Below are 22,599 nucleotides of genomic sequence, written 5' to 3'. Positions count from 1 at the left end.
CCCTGATAACTGTGAGCTGGTGCAGTCACATTATCAGAATAAATGTCGTGGGCAAACACTCATTACTGACCCACTTCCATCACCACCCTGGCACTCGGATATACAGCCCTCGGAGCCGGCCTATCTCCCTGCTGTCCTAAAAAGACGAAAGGTCCCCCTGGCGTGTGGTTCGGACCTAACTTCCTAGGCTTCAAGAGAAAGCCGAATGGAAAGCTGGACAGTCTTTCCTGGCTTCGGTGTGTGGTCAGACTGGCCGGACCTAAATTACATGTGTTGCTGGGCTGATGTTACCCTTGAGTGGGTGGGGTCTAACTCTGAGGCAGTGGCTGTCTCAGATAATATTATATCTGACCCCAGTATCTCTGTCAGAGCATCTATGACTGTGTGTGGAATGGATCACCAACTTCCACTGACTAATGCCCGAGGTTGCCTCCTGAGGGCACAACAGCAAAGACAGCAGGAACAATGGACTGAGTTGAGACTGCAGGGGAAGACTGCGTGTCTCCCTGTTGCGGACCATTCTGTCTCTCACTCTGTGTTAAATTTTTTTGCCATTGATGACTGCATTGTTATCTTTACTTTGAAAGCGAGATTACAGGTCTTACCATCTAAACTGAATCTCTCCATCTGGTTTCCAGGCAATCATGCTCCTCACTGTATTCATCATGGCAATGACCAAATAGCTGAAACCATGTCCCACATCTTAAATGGTTGCCATGTATACACAGGGGCCTCTACATAAGTAGGCATGACAGAATAGTAGATTTGATAGCGAAAGATATCTCTTCTATTTTTAGGTCCTCCATCACGCTGTTTAAGCATTCTACTGTGAAGCCAAGCATGTTTAACCTGTGCAATGATGATTCTGTGTTCTCTAATATTACAGCTAACACCCCTGATGTCTTTGTTGTAAATGAACACCTTAGGGAGGTGTCCATTCTTGAGGTTGGCTGTACTTTTGATTACAGCTTAGAAGAAGCCTTTCTAACCAAAGTGTTGAAATACCAAAGTATGTGCGGAGCAGCTGGCAGCACCGCTCCAGCATCTTTTCAACCTCTCCCTGAGGCTGGAGAGGGTGCCCCAGCTCTGGAAGACCTCCTGCATTGTCCCGGTGCCCAAGAAGGGACGACCCAGCACCCTCAACGACTACAGGCCAGTCGCTCTGACGTCACACGTCATGAAGACGTTTGAGAGACTGGTCCTGCAACACCTCAAGCCCCTGGTGCGTGACTCCCTCGACCCCCTGCAGTTTGCATACCAGGCAAACATCGGGGTGGAGGATGCCATCATCTACATGCTCCACAGAGCGTACACGCACCTGGAGAAGCCGCGCAGCTCAGTGAGGTTATGTTCTTTGATTTCTCCAGCGCCTTCAACACCATCCAGCCGTCACTGCTAGCGGAGAAGCTCTCCGCGATGCAGCTGGAGCACGGCTTGGTGGCCTGGATAAAGGACTACCTCACTGAGAGGCCACCTGCAGAAGTTCTCAGACGACTCCTCCATCGTAAGCTACATCACCGACGATGATGAGGAGGAGTACAGAGCCCTGGTGGAGAGCTTCGTGGGGTGGAGCGACAGCAACCACCTCCAACTCAACACCAGTAAGACCAAGGAGCTGGTGGTGGACTTCCGGAGGGGCAAGAAGAGCCCCCCCCCCCGATTCCCATCTCCATCCGAGGGGTGGATATGGAGATGGTGGACTCATATAAGTTCCTTGGGGTACACCTGAACAATAAACTGGACTGGTCGGATAACACAGAGGCCCTCTACAGGAAGGGACAGAGCAGGCTGTTCTTCCTGAGGAGACTCAGGTCCTTCAATGTGTGCAACAGACTGCTGCAGTCTTTTTACCAGTCTGTAGTGGCCAGCATCCTCTTCTATGCTGTGGCATGCTGGGGAGGCTACATCAACTCAAGGGACACCAACAAGCTCAACAAGCTGGTGAGGAAGGCTAGCTCCGTGGTGGGAGTCGAGCTACCTAGACTTGAGGTGATGGCAGAGAGGGGGATGATAAGGAAGCTGGCTGCCATCATGGAGAACCCCTACCACCCCCTCTACGACGAGCTAGTCAAGATGAGAAGCTTGTTCAGCCACAGACTCATTCCCCCCCGACACTCAACTAACCGCCTCGGACAGTCCTTCATACCAGCGGCCATCAGGCTCCACAACAGTGGGCAGCGACTAGCAGCCTCCAGGCTCCACAACAGGGGGCAGCGAATGCTACCAGACATTGACCTGGGACTTATAGGAACCCAAGGAGGACAACCTACACTACCTTAGGCTTACTGCACCTTATGTGGATACTGTGATACTGTGAATAATGTATATTTCAGTGGATACTGTGAATAATGTATACTCAGTAGATAGTAAATTATAACACTACCTTATGCATACTGCACCTTATGTGACACTGTGAATAATGTGAATATTTTCTTCAGCTAGTCAGATAGTAAATTATATTGACCAAATTGTTTACACTGCCTGTGTTGTTTTTACTACCTGTATCCCCCCCCCTCCCCCCATGCTGCTATGATGCCTGAATTTCCCCAAGGGGATCAATAAAGGAATATCTTATCTTATCTTATCTTACCAACAGCTACAGCAGACCATCTCACAGCTAGGCTACAGATGTAAACTTCTAGTTTGTATCTTTGGCAGCCTAGGGCATGTGCACAAGTTGGTTGTGAGGGGCCTACAAATAGCCGGTCTCCGGCCAAGCAGTTAGCAAGGTACTACTCAGTATCAGCTATTATAGGAAGCCGCTTGTTATGGAAAATATTAAAGGACAAAAGATGAGCCGTTGTATAAATCATTCTGAGTCGAGTTATTAAAAAATAGAAAGCATAGTTTAATTATTTCTCTGTGGCCACAGCAGAAAGTTCAGTTTACAATCAGAGACCTCATGTTCTTACACACAAGAGTCTGACCAGCAAAGTGACAAAGCGGTCTGGTCAGAACGTATATTATACACACTTGCAAGACGTAACATTATACATCAGATATGATGATGAATAGTAAATAAAAATGGTTCCCAGTTACGGGAAGTAATAACACAACCTTGCTTTGGCTGGCTGGGAAGATAACCTTGGTACTTTGGAGTCTCTTAACACATTCCTTGCCATTTATTGTACCCATCATTGTACCCAGTCTGCCAGCGCTATAAGTCTATGGAGTGGCTCACCTTCTTTGCAGGGCTATTACCTTTTAAATTTTATTGCTATATTGACATTACTATGGCCCATTCAACATCGATTATCTATCGTTCAGGATGTGGGAACGTTATATTTTTTCATTCATACATTCATACAAAAATACCTTCTAGAATATAAGTATGTTTTTATCGTTTTCTGCAGTAATTCCTAGAACGTGAGTTATAGGCCTAAACGCATATATAGATTATCGATTGCCGTTTCCCCCCCATACACGCTATATTAGAAAATTCAACTGTATATGATCGGTATACGTTATGCTTCATCATGCGTGAAGGAAAGGGGGGGCGGGGGGGGGGGTGGGTCGTTTATAATTCCCCGATCATCAGTAAATGCTTTATGTAGGTTGGGTGATATGTTGATCAGATCGGTTTGCTCACAAGGAAACTCACAATTGGGTTGAAAATAACGTTATATTCCTCTTACCGTGGGTCAAAGAGACTGGCGGTGAAAGATCCCAAGTATACGACGCCGATCGCCTAGGTCCATTTCCGGTTTGTATGTCGCAATAAACGCCGAAATCATATCGATTATTAAGTTTAGAAAGTGATCCATATGACGTACATTGTGTCTGTCGGGAGTCCTGCAACGATATCTGACGGCCGGATGAGTTTAATCGACGCACATCAGCCATATCCTGTAGGCGAGTGTAACTCGCCCGACCATCCACCAGGCGGCGGTATTGAGCCGTCGTTGCCGTCACCTATAGGGTCCAGCTGCAGCGTTGCGGGTGTATATATGAATTGCCATGGCGAATTTTTTTTATATTGATCTCAAAATCAATCCGTTTTTGGCGCAGAAAGTGTTAAAGAGACACACACATATATATATATATATATATATATATATATACTAGCTGGTCATATTGAACCAGTCAAGCTGTACAAAGATAAAATTATATCTCAACACAGATCTATAATGACATGATAATATTTCCTACGACACGCTCAATTTGGAGGAGGCGTTGTTTCCTTTACCCATGATTTGTGTCCGATGTGTCTTGACAAGTAGTTCAGCCATACTGTATGTAACAGCGTTCTGCTGTCCATGCACTTTGTAATTGGCTGTTCTTTCATACTTTCTGACTGCACTGGCAGTGTGTATGTCCTTTGTATGAGGCTTCCTTGTACTTCTGTTCATATGGACATAAATAAACATTTCAAATGTGTGTGTGGGGGAGAGAGATCAGTGTTCAGTGTTCTGATGGCCTGGGGGAAGAAGCTGAGTCTGAGTCTCTCTGTTCTTGCTGCGTGTATGCGGAGGCGCTTGCCTGACCGCAGCAGCTTGAACAGGCTATTGTTGGGGTGGTGAGGGTCCTTTATTCTGCAGGCTCTGGATTTGCACCTCTTGTTGTATAAGTCCTGCAGGGGTGGTAGTACAATACCCGTAGTACGCTCTGCTGAGCACACTACTCTCTGTAGAGCCTTCCTGTCCTGGGCAGTGCAGTTGCCAAACCAGGCAGTGATGTTCCCAGTCAGGATGCTCTCCACAACCCCAGAGTAGAAGGACTGGAGTATCTTCTCTGATACTATGAATTTCATGAGTTGTCTCAGGTGGTAGAGGTGCTGCTTCACCATTTTTAACTGAGTGTGTTGTCCATGTCAGGTCCTCTGTACTTAAAACTGCACCCTGTCCACAATAGCCCCATTAATCCACAGTGGCATGTGTGTCCCCTGCTGTATTCTCCTAAAATCCACGATCAACTCGGTCTTACCAATATTAGTATTTTTTCATAGATTGTGAGATAAAACACGTTATGTGCAACAGGGTTAGAAATTTAAAAAAAAATTCAAGGGCTTTTTTTGCCCCCCTTAATTGATTTTCGGGGGCTTTTTTTTGTATTTCGGGGGCACTGAATTTTTATGATAAACGGTAGGGGTGGGACGGTTCACAAAATGGACGGTTTGGTTCGTATCACGATTTTGGGGTCACGGTTTTCAGTTCGATATACGTTAATTTTTATTAAAAAAAAATTTAACACTCAAATCTAAACATGCTTCTCATTTATTAAAAATAAAATAAAAGGTTTACAGTGTTTACAGCCTTAAATAATGTTTGGCACACAAAGACCGAACTGACTGAAAAATATAGGCTACATTTGTCAAAGTATTAACTTAGTGCAAACAAACAATATGCTCAGCCAGCACTAGACGTTCCTTTCTTTAATTAATATAAACACACAAAAACAATGTCAACCATGTTTAAATTCCCTGATTGTCAGTTCTTAATGGAAAGATTCGTTTTCTGCTTGAAGTTATTATGTTTCTGTCTACATTTATTTAGACTAACATTATTTAAATATTGAATGCAACTGTGGTGGATTACGTAATTCGGTGAGTTGGAACTATCTATGGGTTGGCGCCGGGTCCCCACGGACATTTTAGCGTGTGGCACCTTCAGCTCCGGTCACGTTAGGAGCAGTTCATAACATCAACAAGCAGCGCGAAAGCGATAATAGTCCCGGTTGGAGTTAGTAAAACACAGTTGTATGTTAGCCTTCTTGGATGTTAAATAAACGCCTATCATTGTCTTTAAACACCCCGCCTCTCAGACTCCCATTTCCTCCTCTGCTACAGTAGCTAGTAGCTACGGTGTTAGCTGTTGTTGTGAAGGGCTAGCTAGCTAACAGCTACAAACATTGTACAAACTGCTAACGCTATGGCAAGATGTGTGTAGGCCTATGTAATGTTAATGGCTATGTTTTTAAAGTCGTAATGAAGATTGATTTATATTGTGTGTGCCATTTTTACACAAACTGACTAGCACCTGGCTGGCTGGCTGCAGTGCTGCTGCTGCTGCCTGCAGCCAGTGCAGAACACCGGCTCCGCCAAATGAATTTTTTTATTTGCGCGTCATCTGAACCGTACGATACACAGACGCTCCATTACCGGATAAATATATATAATTAGTAAACTGTCGGGGGCATTAAGTGCCCCCCTTAACTGATTTTCGAGGGCATTTTGTCCATTTTCAAGGGCATTATGCCCCAAGCCCCCGTTAATTTCGAACCCTGATGTGCAATAACCCAGAACCGTTCTGGCTGATCCCATGAAACTCCAAATACTCCCAAATCAAAGGTATATGACATGTATATATATACCATCACAAAAACACGTTTCAGATTCGGTAAAATAGACATAGAATGTACCTTACCTTAGCCGGAAGGTATTCCAATAAGAATAATTCCAAGTGATCGCATCGCCATCGCGATTACCAGTGTATATGTCTATACACGTTTTGATGGTCAAATATGCTTATGCAACGGAGGCGAGCACTGTGCATTTCTATCCCAGCAGAAGGAGGGGCCACTAACCTAGGAGAAAATGAAAGTGAAGCTGACTATCAACCCCCAAACCATTGCTGTTCAGACACGGACGATACTGCCACCTGGTGATAGTCGATCAGAATGCAGTTCTAATGTGTGGGGACGTGCCTAAATGATGCAGATCGCTCCCGGCAGGTCTGTAAGCGGGGATCAAAGTTAAAAAGATCCAACGATCCAAAAACGTATTATCTCGTTTTTGGCACTGAACGGTTGGCGCCCAAACACTTAATATGTTGTCTTTGGCACTGAATGTGTTAAGCTGTGTTATCTTGGGGATAAATTGTTGACATTAAAGTAAATGTTATTTTGCAGCTGTATCCTTCACAGATGATGAGAAGGAACAGCTGAGGAAGTTCACCAACCGCTCCTACCTGCTGGACAAGGGCTCCCGCCACCAGGTCTGGCTCAGCCTGGTGGACCTCCTGCTAGCCTACAGCTATGACCTGCGCTCTACAGAGGGAGAACACAGCGTGAGTTTGTGTGTGTGTGTGTGTGTCAAGTCAAGTCAAGAGTTTTAATTGTCACGGCATACAAGTATACAATGAAATGCGGGTGGTCTTGCCCGCAACGATGTGCAATACAGTGGTACAACATATAATAGAATCCAATAAAAAACAACATTCTGCAATAAACAGGTAACAGGTAACATGGTGTGACATCTCGGTATCTGTACATAGTTATTTACAGAGCATATAGGACATGCTAGGTAGCTTTGGTAGTGCAATACACTGTTCTTGTTATTCTAATTTAAAGTGGCCTTTCCTTTTGGCCATAAGTGTGCGTGTGTGCGTCATGAGTGTGTGCCCGCTCATGTTAAAGTGTTAAGTGGCTGCTAGTGTGTGAGCGTGCACAGCGTGCGTGTCGTGTGTGTGTTCATGTGTGCTTGTGTGTGGATAGTTCAGTGTTCTGTGGCACTCAATGTTCATTGTTCAGGGCTCTGATGGCCTGGGGGAAGAAGCTGAGCCTAAGCCGCTCTGTCCTAGTAGCTGGGGTTCGCAGGCGTCTGCCTGACCTCAGCAGCTGGAACAGGCTGTTATTGGGGTGGTGAGGGTCTTTCATTATCCTGCAGGCTATGGATTTGCACCTCTTGTTGTATAGAACCTGCAGGGGAGGTAGTGCAATACCCGTGGTACGCTCGGCTGAGCGCACCACACTCTGTAGGGCCTTCTTGTCCTATGCCGTGCTGTTTCCATACCAGGCAGTGATGTTTCCGGTCAAGATGCTCTCTACAGCTCCTGAGTAGAAGGACTGGAGTATCTTCCCCGATACTCTGAACTTCCTTAACTGTCTCAGGTGGTAGAGGCGCTGTTTCGCCTTCTTTACTACTGTGTCTATGTGTGTTGACCATGTCAGATCCTCTGAGATGTGGACCCCCAGGTACTTAAAGCTGCTCACCCTGTCCACGGTAGCCCCGTTAATCATCAGTGGTGTGTGTGTCTCCTGCTGTCCTCTCCTATAATCCACGATCAGCTCCTTGGTTTTACCAATGTTCAGGAGCAGGCTGTTGTCCTGGCACCAGCGTTCCAGTACCTCAACCTCCTCCCGGTAGGCCTTCTTGTCGTTGTCCGAGATCAGCCCCACCACCACCGTGTCGTCTGCGAACTTCACTATGGAGTTGGAGCTGAACTTGGCCACACAATCGTGTGTGTAGAGTGAGTACAGCAGGGGGCTTAGAACACAGCCCTGGGGGGACCTGATGCTCAGGGTGATGGTGTTGGAGGTCTGACCCCCCACCCTGACCGCCTGGGGTCTTTCACTCAGAAAGTCCAGTACCCAGGCGCTCAGGGCGGAGCTCAGACCCAGCTCGATCAGCTTGTCCACCAGTCTGGTGGGGACTATGGTGTTGAACGCTGAGCTGTAGTCAATGAACAACAGTCTCACATAGCCCCCCTTCTGACGGTCAAGGTGGGAGAGGGTGCTGTGCAGTACCTGGGAGACCGCGTCGTCAGTGGACCTGTTTGTCCTGTATGCAAATTGCATAGGGTCCATATCACTGGGGAGGGAGGCACAAATGTGGTCCTTGACCAGCCTCTCAAAACATTTCATGACCACAGAGGTGAGTGCCACCGGTCTGTAGTCATTTGGACATGTTGGGGAGGGTTTCTTCGGTACAGGGATGATGGTAGACATCTTGAAGCAGGCAGGGACCACTGACTCCGCCAGGGATTGATTAAATATGGCGGTGAACACCGGGGCAAGCTGGTTGGCACAGGACTTAAGTATGCATCCTGTTATACCATCTGGGCCAGCAGCCTTCCTGGTGTTCACCTGCATAAATGCTCTTCTCACACTGTGTACCGTCAATGAGAGAGCGTCCCCGCCCCCCCGCGGATGCCCCCCCCCCCCTCCACAACAGCCGGCGCACCAGTGACGTCACTAGCCGTTGGGCTAGCAGTGCCACTCTTTGCACCAAACCGCGCGTAGAAGGTGTTGAGCTGGTCCGCAAGGGAGGCGTCGTCGCTCCCCATTGAGGGGGCGCTGACTTTGTAGTCAGTGTGTGTGCGTGTGTGTGTATATAGTCACAACAATGCCCAGCTTGCCTACGTGACTGGTGTGCAGATAGGGATGCAACAATACCGAACTGATACCAGATGGGGTATCAGTACTGGAACGCTGGTGCCAGGACAACAGCCTGCTCCTGAACATTGGTAAAACCAAGGAGCTGATCGTGGATTATAGGAGAGGACAGCAGGAGACACACACACCACTGATGATAAACGGGGCTACCGTGGACAGGGTGAGCAGCTTCAAGTACCTGGGGGTCCACATCTCAGAGGACCTGACATGGTCAACACACATAGTCACAGTAGTAAAGAAGGCGAAACAGCGTCTCTACCACCTGAGACAGTTAAGGAAGTTCAGAGTATCGGGGAAGATACTCCAGTCCTTCTACTCAGGAGCTGTAGAGAGCATCCTGACCGGAAACATCACTGCCTGGTATGGAAACAGCACGGCACAGGACAAGAAGGCCCTACAGAGAGTGGTGCGCTCAGCCGAGCGTACCACGGGTATTGCACTACCCCCCCCTGCAGGTTCTATACAACAAGAGGTGCAAATCCAGAGCCTGCAGGATAATGAAAGACCCTCACCACCCCAATAACAGCCTGTTTCAGCTGCTGAGGTCAGGCAGACGCCTGCGAACCCCAGCTACTAGGACAGAGCGGTTTAGGCCCAGCTTCTTCCCCCAGGCCATCAGAGCCATGAACAATGAACATTGAGTGCTCAGAACATTGAACTGTCCACACACAAGCACACATGAACACACACACGACACGCACACTGTGCACGCTCACACACGAGCAGCCACTTAACACTTTAACATGAGCGGGCACACACTCATGTCGCACACACGCACACTTATGGCCAAAGGAAAGGACACTTTAAATTAGAATAACAGGAACAGTGTATTGCACTACCAAAGCTAACTAGCATGTCCCACATGCTCTGTAAATAACTATGTACAGATACCGAGATGTCACTCCATGTTACCTGCTACCTGTTACTGCACAATGTTGTTTCCTTCTTTTGATTCTATTATATGTACCACTGTATTGCACATCGTTGCGGGCAAGACCACCCGCATTTCATTGTATACCTGTATGCCGTGACAATTAAAACTCTTGACTTGACTTGACTTGTATCTGCAAATTATCTAAAACCCAATACTTAGAACTGAGAAGCATGTTAGATCTCTTAACACATTGACTGCCACGCTTCTATCCATCAATGTATGATCACTGCCACTAGTCTAAGCCTATGGAGATGTTCACCTTCTTTGCAGGGCTATAACTTTTTTAATTGTATTGCTAAATTGACAATACTATGGCCCATTCAACATCGATTATCTATCGTTCAGGATGTAGGAACGTTATACTTTTTCATTCAAACATTCATACGAAAATACCGTCTAGAATATAAGTATGTTTTTATCGTTTTCTGCAGTAATTCCTAGAACGCTAGTTATAGGCCTAAACGCATAATATAGATTATCGATTGCAGTTTATTCGCGATACACGCTATATAAAAAAAATGCAACTGTATACGATCCTAAACGTTATGACTCATCATGCGCGGATGAACGGGGGGGGGGGTCGTTTATAATTCCGTGATTGTCCGTAAATGCTTTATGTAGTATGGGTTGATTTATTGATCAGATGGTTTGTAAATAAAGAAACGTACAATCGCCTTGAAAATAACGTTACTGTCCTCTTACCGTTCGCCGATGAGACTGGAGGAAAAATATCCCACTTATTTGACGTTGATCGACTAGATCCATTTCCGGTTTGTATGGCGCAATAAACGCCCAAATCATATCGATTATTGAGTTATGGCAGCGATCCATATACACGGATGTGTGTCTAGAGTCCCGCAACTATATGTTACTGCTGGACGGATTTACCAGATGCACCGAGATCACCAGATCCATTTCCGGTTGTAACTCGCCCGATCATCCACCAGGCGGCGGTATTGAAGCGTTGCACTGTTGTGCAGAGTCCCACTGTCTCAGCAGAGGCTGGGTGGCGGAATTATGAATACCATGGCGAAAAGATTTAATATGATCTCAATAACGTCGTACGCCGTGGTTTGGCAGAATTCGCATGACCAGCAAACCCATCGTACGCCGTTCATGGCGTTCAATGTGTTAATGGAGAAAAATAATATATCTCGTAAATTTTTGTCCAATGACCCCAACCTGGTGGTCTAAGTCTATCCTATTCAGCAAAAGTAATGGATAGGATTGGTGCTTGGTATCAGCCGATACTGCAAGCCGATACACACTTCGACAGTGAAACGGTAGTATCGGTCCAGCTCTATCTGCAGACAACGTCTTGACAGTCCCAATCACGCCCACATCTGCTCAAACTCACTTGGTGAAATGGCGGCCTGAGCACACATGCCTGTTTGTTTAGTATTATCTTTAGTGGGGCTGCTGAAATCTTTTTAGAATTGATGATTATCGTCTCACAAAATGTAATCGTCTCATTCGGCTTAAATCCAAAGTGTGCCCAGGTTGGTTATGTCGTATTAACTCAACTGTGGCACATTGCAGCGATAACGTTGGGGAAGCGAGGGGGAACGAGGGGAAGTGAGGGGTCCCGGTGGTAAACTTCAAAGGGTTTGTGTGCACACTGAAGCGGCATCTCACCTCTCCACAACCTCCCCTGTGCACACAGCAAGGCTGTTGGAACGGGAAGCTTGTTCGGAATCTTAAGTAATGACCAAGTGGATGACGGGATATATGTTTTGACAAGCAAACATAATTAGTTAAAAATGGAAGGAGGAAAAAATTCTAAAAGGAAAAATATATTAATAATAGGGTTATTATTAGGTTATTGTGGCGGCCCTATAATAATACATTTTATTTATTTAGCACTTTTCAAGGTACTAAAAGACACTTTACATGAGAATAAAGGTAGAAAGAGAAAGATATTATCATAAAATCATCATTCAAATGATAAAGGCAGTAATGCTATCTGACAAAAAAAACAAATCTTCGTACTGTCTTTTACCATCATGCACTTTGCTACTAAATAATCTACCTTGTCTTTATTACTACCTACAATGGTAATCTGTCTATACTACTATGCACTCAAGACTATGAAGCACCCAAGGTCAACACTGTTTTATGAACATTGTTACTCAGCTGGAACATTGTTACTCAGCTGAAGAAAGAGTTGTACCCTTCCTGCTGACTTGTTGTACAGAACTTGTAAGTCACTTTGGATAAGTGTCAGCTAAATGACATGATGTAAATGACATAAAGCTTAATAAAAAAAACTAAATAAAACAAGAATACTAAGAGAAAGCATAGGATAAAATAATAAGACACAAGAGAAAAGACAAAAATGACAAGGCACAGATCAATGTACTGTAACAGACAGAGGAGGAAAAGGCTCGGAGGTTAACAGCAGTCTTGAACAGATGGGTTTTAAGTGAGGCTTTGAAGGTGGAGGGTGAAGTGGAGTCCTGGATGTTTTTTAGGGAGGGTGTTCCAGAGGGAGGGAGCAGCAATGGAGAAAGCCCATATTTTTTTGTCCTGTCCGGGGGGGGGGGGGGGGGGTTATGACGAGGAGGATGGAAAGCTAAGAGGGTAAGAGGGGACCCGGTTGTGAAGGGCTTTGTTGGTGAGGACCAGCACTTTGAACTGTATGTTTAATAGGGGTGTGGAAATGTCTCGATTCTAAGATGCATTGTGATGCGGACGTGGATGATTCTGCATCGATGCAGTGACGGAACATAATCGATTATTAAAATTAAAAGAAATTACTCTTGCTAGCTTTCATGTTCTTTTACAATGTAGCGCTTTGGGATTTGCTCCACAACTATAAAGCGCCCTACAAATCAAATATATTATTATTATTATTGTATTATTAACCCATTGAAACCGGGAAACACATTTCTGTGTATATGCAGGCTATATAATGCATTTCTAGCAGGCGTTTTAGGTCTAAATGGGTTAAAGCTAGTGCTCTGGTCATGCATCCACTCAACTAATAGAAAATACAGCATCAGGCTATTCTAAAAGTATTGATACTAATAAAAAAGAGTTGAACCGTTTTTCGAGATACCTTTCTAGTATCTATCATGCAACACTAGTAAAGACATTTATTTTGACATTCTGATTTAAGAACTTTCTAAATAAAAGTACATTTATCTGCTTGTATTAATTGATGAAAAAGTAGCCATGTGCAGTAATATAGATTATAAAATTGAGGATGTAATATATTATCGAGATGCATCGAGATGCATCGTAGAATCGAATCAAATCGTGGACAGCTGAATCATAATCGAAACGTGAGGCCAGTGAAGATTCACAGCTCTAATGTTTAATGAGAAGCCAGTGGAGGGAGTGATGATGGGATCTCTGATATAACATGGGGGTAAAGCAGGCAGACGGCAGAGTTTTGAATGTATTGCAGTTTACGGAGAATTCTGGTGAATGTGCCATAGCTGTTGCAGTAACCCAGTCTTGAGTCGGTGAATGCATGAATGAGTGTGTGTTTTTTTAAGTGAAAGAAGGCTGTTCAAAGGAGAGGGTAGGATGGAAGATGGCACCAAGGTTACGGATATGTGGGGAAGGGAGAACAGTGGAGCTTTGTGAAACAAAGCAAATTATTTATTAGTATTCTCTATTTTCAGATCTGATCAGATAATAATACTAGACAATACAAGTAGGTGTGCTTTGGTGTGTGATTTCAGATTTCAGATTTTTTTTAATGTACTGATACATTCAGAAAAACATGAGATGCTTGTTCTTCTTCGCTTTTCAACTGTACTGTAGTAGTTTGGTAGATAAAAATACACAACGTTCTATACAATACAAGGTATAAAAAAAAGTGGATAACATATATACACTATATATATTTTTTTTTAATCGACAGTGTGCGAGTGTAATATGTGTGCTTGTGTGGCGTGTCAATGTACAGTATTTGTTGCGAATGTGGGAAAAACTTTGAAGAAGCGTCACACTGTACATGAGCATGCTGGACGTAATGTGTAGCCCAGTTGCGTCAGCAAGCAGGGCAGTGTTGTGGCTTTGTGTGTGAAGAGGCATCTCTTCAACAGCACTTGGCCTTGAATGACAAAGCTCTCTATTCTCAAATCCTCCAGATCCCTCCATTTCATTCAAAGCCTTAAGAGATTACCAGTAGATCCAAGAGCTCAGCCCAGGCCTCCCACTTCGACGTCACTCCTCTGAGGTAGCTCTGGGCAAGACGCAGCGAAACTATGGCCAATCCCATCGATATAAATAGACGTTAGACGGCGTGCGAGCGAATACATGGCGAAGAGGAGCCAGCAGTATTTGATCCAGTGGGGTTTCTAATCACTAGCACAGCTGTGACAACAAAAGGCGGCGCTGAAGTTTCACATGTGAACACTTTGGTTAAAGGGCTGGAATGTAATGACCTGCAGAGGTTCTTGGAACACTTTCCATATTTTGCGTCGGATTGTTCTCAAGCTGCTTCCCATTATAGATGCTGGGGAGGTCTGATGGTGATAAATGGCAGGTGTCGTGTCCAGGTCACACGCTACTCTCCATGCGTTTTGTCTGAGCAAGGTATGATCGAACCCTGTGTGGTGTTTTACTACCTGGCTTCTCGGTAGGCCTGAAGGGATATGAGCAAAACTAAACAAAAGAAAATCACAATTATTTTGAGGAGGTTGAAATATGCAAAATCGTTTATTTTAAGGTCCAGTCTTAAAGGAACACGGCAGCATTATGGGAAAAGGGTCGTCTCCAGAGTCGGACAAAAAGAGAGATTTCCTCACCACGCGTTCAGTTGAAGGCTATCTGGCTGCAAGCTAGCCTAGCTTAGCACAAACGAATGGAGGCGGACACCTTTCCCAGAATGTTAAGCTAGGCTAGTTGTCTGTATCCGGACACCTCTCCCAGAATGTTAACCGTCTCTGCTTCCGCGGGCCTCTGGTGATTCCCACCCCTATTCTATTGCTAAGCTCTACTTGTCTGTAACGGTATTGAGATTGATGTGTGACCACCTCCATCCACTCTGCAGGTGGAGTCTCCGTGGACCATCAGGAAACTCAGCGGGACTCTCTGTTGGCTTGAGGTAAGGCAGGCTATTACTATAGAAGAGGAGAATAAGGAGCAGGTTAATGATCTTGGACAGTTAAGTCAATACTTAAAGGAACACTCCAACATTTTGGGAAATTAGCTTATTTGCCATCTACCCTGGAGTTAGACAAGAAGATATACACCCTTTTCTTCTCTGTGCATGCAGTAGGAGTAGGAAGACGTTGGGAACTAGGCTAATGGAGGAACCTACTTCCAGTGACTGACGCTAAGCTAGGCTAACGGTGCGCGGCTTCCTACTCCTACTGCATGCACAGAGAACTCCAGAACTTGTCTAACTCCAGGGTAGATGGCAAATAAGCTAATTTCCCAAAATGTTGGAGTGTTCCTTTAAGTCAATACATAGAGAACTGTCGAGCAGAGAGTGACTATCCGTGCTCCAGCTGACAAACCTAGCAAAACTCTCAGAAATGGGACAGAGTGATCTAAATCAAGACGTGAATTCTGGAGCACACGTCAGTTAGACCAGTGGTTCCCAAAGTCGGGGTCGCGACCCAAAGGTGGGCCGCGAGCAGCCACGGGTGGGCCGCGAGATGATTTAAAAAAAAATAAAAAAAAAATATTTTTTTATTTTAAATTTTTTAATTTTTTATTTTTTTATTTAAATTTTTTTTGTCAGGCCACTGAACTTAGAAGCAGGCCAGGACAGTGTTTCTAGTTGTATTCTAAAATTCTATTCTATTGTATTCTAAAATGTGACTATATGGTTTTATATTAACTTAATAAATAAACAAAAACGAAAAATCTACTTATTTCAACCAACATTTCAAACTAAATAACAGATTATGCACATAAAACGCTGAAAACAACCGAAGCAACAATAGTATTTTAATGAGGCTATTATTATTATCATTATTATTTTGCAACAAGTTAGCCCTCTCATAAATAGCACATATAAATGAATAACTAACTTGAACTAACTTAATAGGATTGAAGTGATATTTGGCTTAAAAAATCGGTCGCCTGGCAAAAAAAAAAAAAAAAAACGCCAGACGATGTGCATTGGGCCGCGGCTCTCTGACGCCTTATTTTCTGGGCCCCGGCCTGAAAAGTTTGGGAACCCCTGAGTTAGACCAGTCGGTGCAAACAGAGTGTCTGATTCAGAGTCAGTTGAACTGGTAGAAGACAGGGCGGAATCCACAGAGAATGGATTGCACCAAGCAAATTGCTTCCACGGAGCCTGCTCTGCGTCTGGGAGCTATCCACGAAAGCACATTGCGTGATGAGATACCAGTGCACTGCAGACATGCCCAATATGTGTGGCTCGCGAGCAGTCTGCACTCTGCACCCCTGACAGCGCTCTTGGCAGAAATGTATTGTAATCTGTATTTAACGTTTATCTATTCGGTGAAGACCAGTTATTCTAATTAAAGAATTTACATTATCTATCTGTCCCACTTTGTCCCACCAGAATCTTACTGTTCCCCCCCCCCCCCCCCCCCCCCCCCCCCCCCATCCATTAACTCAACTGGACTGTCACTGTACTATTTATTTGCACTAGCACTATTGTACTTGGGTCATTGATATTATATTATTGATATTATTATTTTGTACATGCTATATTCAGTATGTTTGTATGTGGTAACTCAATGTAACTCAATTTCGTTGGACCAACAATGACAATACAGATTCTATTCGTTTGCACTCCTCTATACATTACGAAGTAAACAAAATACAAAACAAAATGAACGGAATACTAAAGGAAATAGATCTTATGAGTTATGAACAGTATCTAACTTGTTCGAGAAATATAAAGCCGCTTGCCAATAGCCTTCGCAACGCGTGATTTAGAAATAAGGCTAAGCACTGACATTTCAAATGCTTGTTTCTGAGATGATCAATACAGTAAACATTTATTTCTGGTATAGGTGCTGATCAGCAGTAATCCAATGTCATGATTATTATTATTCTGAAGTTATTATTATTATTAAATTTAAAATGTATTAATAATGAATTAATAAGAACTCCTCTCCTTCACTATAATCTAATTATGAAATCAGATATAGGCCAGGGCTTTACAACTTAATAAAGAGATTGAATATATATTAAATGGGATAGAAACGAAATTAGAATTAGACCACTATATTCTTTCACTGTATATGGTATACATTTAATTTAGTTTCTATCCCATTTAATATATATTAAATATCTAAATCACGCGTTGCGAAGGCTATTGGCACGTGGCTTTATATTTCTCTAACAAGTTAGATTCTGTTTATATACGAGCATAACGCCAAGGCCCACAACGTTATATAACGATATTTAATGATTGCATGGGATCGCTGCATGTGCTTGATTTGATATTGTCCTTCGAAATATTCAATTATATCTTTCACGGTCATGCCTGTCTGCACAATTACTGCTGCCATGATCACCTGTTTAGAGCCTCATTTACATAGAAAGGGGAGATGTTCCGCCCATATTACCTCATTTAAATATACGGCAATTGCACGGACACAAAGCCGACGTTACGCATGAGCAACCTCGATTCACTCATTTGAGAGCGAGATGCACCGGCTCTGCTTCGGAAAAAGCCGTGCAAAGCCTTTGTGGATTCCACCCATAGTCGTGTTGAAACATTTAGGCCCTGTCCACGCGAACGCGGGGTGTTATGTAACCGAGCCTTAACACTTTGAATGCCCAGCAGGGGGCGCACATTTAGTGCTTGAATGCCCACCATCCGCTTCAATGTTAACGTTAATAATCTATGTTTTAAATTATGGCTATGTGTCTAATCTGCCCGTCGCATTATCAATGACCCATTTCCAGTCAACATTGTCGAAGTGGATTGTTTTTTTTATCTGTTCATTTCCGTTTTATAGCATTTTGAAAAGCCCTCGTTTTCAAGAAGAAAAAAAAGAATCCCTGATAAACGCTGATGTACTGTAATATTCTAGAACGTTGTCATTTTTCGGCCTATTTATGAATCGTTTTCAAATAAACGCTAGATTATCGATAGTATATGTGTACGTATGCACGCTGGTGCCGCAAGCTGTAAATCGATTATCTTATTTCCTGATCACTCGCACAGTCAAAACAGCCATATCACATATAGGGGGAAAGCTTATATCTCCGTGAAAAAAGGTCTGATTATCCTAAGACTGGTAAAATAGATTCCTTACCTGAGATCAGATGGTATCCAAATGGATTATTCCAATTCCTGATCGCCATTCCGAAAATCGATCCTTTTTTATTGATCCAATGCTACGTACTGTAAAGACATATTACACGCTGTCCTGAGGGTCCAGCATGAATCTGATCGGCCCCGGTTACATGCGTGAGAAGTAAAATGTGGAGTCCGGGTTTTTTTTCTCGTGCATTTTCATTGAGTCCAATCCAAAAGGGTGAATTACCATCTGGGAGACGATAGGGGGCGCTTTTTTCACATCTGAGCGCCTGGGGTGGCTGATTTACCAACGGTAGAATCGATTGATGAAATATGAATTCAGATCGCTAATAAAAATAAAAAAACTGAAAAAACTAATATTCTCGTTATGGGCATTCAACCCGTGGGGGATAACCCGAAATATCTCGGTTTGGGCATTCAAAGTGTTAATGTGCACGGTTGCACTGTTCGTCCACACGCAACCAGGTTTTTGGAACACTGCAACCGTGGTCTTTGAAAACCGGAGTCCAGGGTGGAGTTTTGGGCGCATCCCGGTTGCATTGGTTGCGTGTGGACATAGTAACCAAGGTTATTTCCAGTGTTTACAGCAGAGCTGTCCCAAGTAGCTGCGGCTACCAACTAAGCTCATGTGTTGTCAAGTTATTGTTATAAGGAACCCAGTCCAAAGTCTGCATCCCCTTAACAATTGTTTGTATTGAGCCGTATTGTATTGTACCCATTCTGCAATCTGTTAAATAACGTTTCCATCCATTTATTCTACTAGCGTTAACGTTACTGCGCTAATGTACGCTAGCCTCAATGCTAACTATTATAATGAAAATGCCAATCACATTAGCATGTAGCTAACAACATCAGAGTCTCTTTTTGTGAGACTAAACTCTCCGCTCTTGGTGGTAAATTGTGTTGATGTTGGTTTTGTTCCAACAAATGAGGCAGAACACAGTGAATGTATCCTTTTTTTGTTTATTGCACTTTTATTGCACTTTGTTTCTTGCTGCAAATAAAATGCTATGTTGCTAATGGTTCACGCGAGGTAATTTAAAGATGGCGGGTTTCTGTTTTGAGCAGGACGTGCAGTGACGCGTGCAACCCTTCTGATTGGTTGAAAATGGCCTTCATGTTTGAACTACATCGCCACCTACTGCTTTGGCATTGTACTACATGTACATTACATCACTCTGTGCAGAGTTTAAACCAGTCGTGTGGACAGAGGTTTCTTTTTTTGAATAATTTAAAAAACCTCTGTGTCAAAAATACCCGTGATCGTGTGGACTGGGCCTTAGTCTGTTTGCACCAATAAAATAGCTAAATTGACCATGTGCTCCAGAAGTCGTGTCTTGATTTAGATCAGAAGATCAGAAAACAGTCTCTCTATGCTGGAAATCAGAGTGTCCGGGGTCCATTGATGATGAATTAGTCACAGACTTTGTGTGCTCAAGGATTTTTTTTTTTTTATCCACTTTTTCTCCCATTTTCTATTTTTCTCCCATCCCAATTTTCATATCGTCCAATTCAACCCTCCCCTGTCTTCGAACGTTGTTTCTTGCCTCCCACAAACCGGCTGCAATGTGGACTAAGTCATACATAGCACGAGTCCCCTCCGGTACTTGAGGTAACAGCAGTCGCATCTTTTCACCTGCGCGGCTCGATCTGTCAGCGTCGGGGGTCTGGGCTTTGGAGGGGCCCCGCCCCCGTCGCTTCTTGATTCTACTGCGCAGGCGCACCAACCGACCTGTAGGAGTCGCTGTCCACAACGCCCGATCCCCACCCTTCAGTTTCCCTCCCCGTAATACGGCCAATGTGTATTACTGTGGACGACCAGCTAAACTGAAAGCAATGTGGAGAGCGGGGCTCGAACAGGAGGCATCCTGTTCGAGCCTAGTCTCCAGCATTCGTTGCGAGCGTGTGCTCAAGGATTCTTTTTATTTTCACGTTTAAATGAGTGCTTACAGTCTGAAACTGAACAAAAATGTACCAATATCTCAGTAAAATCACCATGGTTACTGTGATAGTGTCCTAGGAGTTGTTCCACTATTCACTGCCTATGGAGCAGCTCCAGCATTTGTCCCTTGAGTCTTGTCTCTCAGGTATTCAGATTAAGGAGAGACTTTCACAAATAAAAAGTTGAGCTATACAGTATTGTAGAAATAACATGTGAATTCTATTTTAGGGTGGATTTTCCCCTTTCAATGATTGACATTGACAAGTCACATTTTGTAAACACATCATCTCTGTGAATAAGATTATGGACATCATTTCATTAAGAGGTCATAGAATTAATTAACGTTATGGGTCTGTATCGATCCTGGCATGTTCATGTTTTAGCAGCCTCCCTACACTCTGTTGAAGATCCTGTTGCTTTGTGGAGCATCTTTCTGCTTGATATAGAGTGTTGCTTTTAAGAGGAACTAGGGTTGCAATGTTTAAGCAATCGTTCACGACAGGCCGTGGTATATGGTTATTATATCACAGCTAAGTGACATTATTCGGCCAGACAGCCCCTTAGCTGTTATATAATTACTATGGCTGTCAGTTTATCGCCTTAATTAGTTACACAGCAAATTATCGCGTTGTGAAAATTAACTAAAAATGTATAATAAAAAGATAAATAAATACACATTTACAGAATTTTTTTTTATATGGTCCATTTGCATGTTCTTGGTATCTGATTCTAGGGACATCTATGGATCTCAGGGAATGTATTCCCAGTGTCAGAAATACTGTGTCTGTTACTAGGCTTGAGTAAATTGTAATGAACCAAATGAGAATATCAATTAAAAAATGTTTTATCTTTGACTGTGAATAACACTATGCTCAAATTGACCAGACCTGAAAAATCTAAGCAAATTAATAGATGGAAGATGATTAAACACAAGGTTTTGTAGATACAGTACTGAATTCTGCCATCCGGACACATGCAATTTGAAATATGATTATAGAATATAGAATATCGGGCATAAAATGGTTATGCGATTAGAATGCGATTAGATTAATTAATTACAAATCCTGTAATTAATTAGATACATTTTTTTAATCGCCTGACAGTACTAATAATTACCATATATACCACGGCCTGAAGTTAATTATTGCTTTTATAAAAGGTCGACAAGAACGGCAATATGAATACCTGGCAAGGTTTCATAAAATAAACACACAGCAACAGAAAATGCAATAATTTATTGATGACAATATCATTATTCCGCCAAGCGATGTAGTTCTTCAGACATTTAACAGAATGTTTGCCAAGCAACACACAGACGCAGTGGAAAGCATGCGTCTTGATCTTTTTCTAATGTCATGCTGGCAGGCGTTATGGTTGCTAGCATTGCATAAGATTTGCAAACTGTATGTTTGACACTAACGTCTAATTTAAAGCAAAAATCTTCCTGGCTTGTTTTCAGATGTGGAGTGATTTGCACTGAATTGTGCAAAGGAATTAGACGTCATAGCTGTGGTATATGGTATGATATGAACCAATCAGATTGCTTGATTTGAGATACCTGTTTTATAATGTATATTAGACCTGTGTGCATTGCAGGAGTGTGAATATATTTGTGTGTTCTGTGTGTTTTTGGTGCATTAACAAACCTTTTTTGACCTCAAAGAATTTTTTTTAAAGAAAATCCCTCCCTTCCATATAGACCTCAAGATCTTGAATAACACTTACAATCCTCAGGGACTGTGGCTGTGCACTGCTCCTAAATAGTTGGGATGGGTTAAATGCAGGGGACAAATTGGGTATACGGGTAAAATGTACTTAACAATTAAGATCTTAAATGTTTATGCTGTGATATTAGTAACTTTTGACAAACAATACACTCTCTTATTGGCCCAGATCTCAGTTTATGGGTGTATCATTCCACAATGTTGTGTTTAACCTGGATGACAAGTAGTTGTATACAGTGCTGTGTCACTCACATTGAAGGAGCTACTGGGAGTACGGAGTGAAGGAGTACTGAGTACGAAGTATATTGCTATGGGGTTCAAAAGTAAATATAAAAGGAGAAAAGGTACAGAATAGGGCAATACGTTACTTTCTAGGAGTCCATAAATTCACCCCTGTATTGGCAATAACGGGAGATATGGGATGGGAACCGTGTGGAATAAGATGGAAAGGCAGCATGTTAGCTTTATGGAACAGATTTATAAAAATGCCAGAGTCGAGTTGCTAGGAACATTTTCAACTGGGATGTAACTGTAAAAGGTGCATGGGATAAGTGAGATAGAAGACACCCTCAGCGAAATTGGAGCATCTGACCTTTTCCACAATGTAAATACTGTTAACATCTCCTTGGTTAACACTTCAGGGGCCACTGGGATCCGTCTAATCTCACTCTATAAGGCC

The 22,599-nt window shown here is 43.4% G+C and overlaps 1 protein-coding gene across 2 annotated transcripts in view; it reads left to right on the top strand.

Moving 5' to 3' along the window:
• The window catches only part of shq1 (SHQ1, H/ACA ribonucleoprotein assembly factor), a 102,378-nt gene that overhangs the window by 48,470 nt on the left and 31,309 nt on the right, over positions 1-22,599 (top strand). Inside the window, exons 8-9 of one of the 2 annotated variants that reach the window (XM_084317449.1) lie at positions 6,847-7,004; positions 15,051-15,104. In XM_084317449.1, the coding sequence (XP_084173575.1) occupies positions 6,847-7,004; positions 15,051-15,104 (212 nt within the window). The remainder of the gene's footprint in view (positions 1-6,846; positions 7,005-15,050; positions 15,105-22,599) is intronic. The other variant, XM_084317450.1, reaches the window with a different exon arrangement.

This window comes from Notolepis coatsorum, assembly GCF_963971535.1.
Source record: "Notolepis coatsorum genome assembly, chromosome: 6".
In the NCBI taxonomy this organism is placed as follows: Eukaryota; Metazoa; Chordata; class Actinopteri; order Aulopiformes; family Paralepididae; genus Notolepis; species Notolepis coatsorum.
Note: the sequence above shows the minus strand (reverse complement) of the source record. Positions and strands in the feature narration are given on the sequence as shown.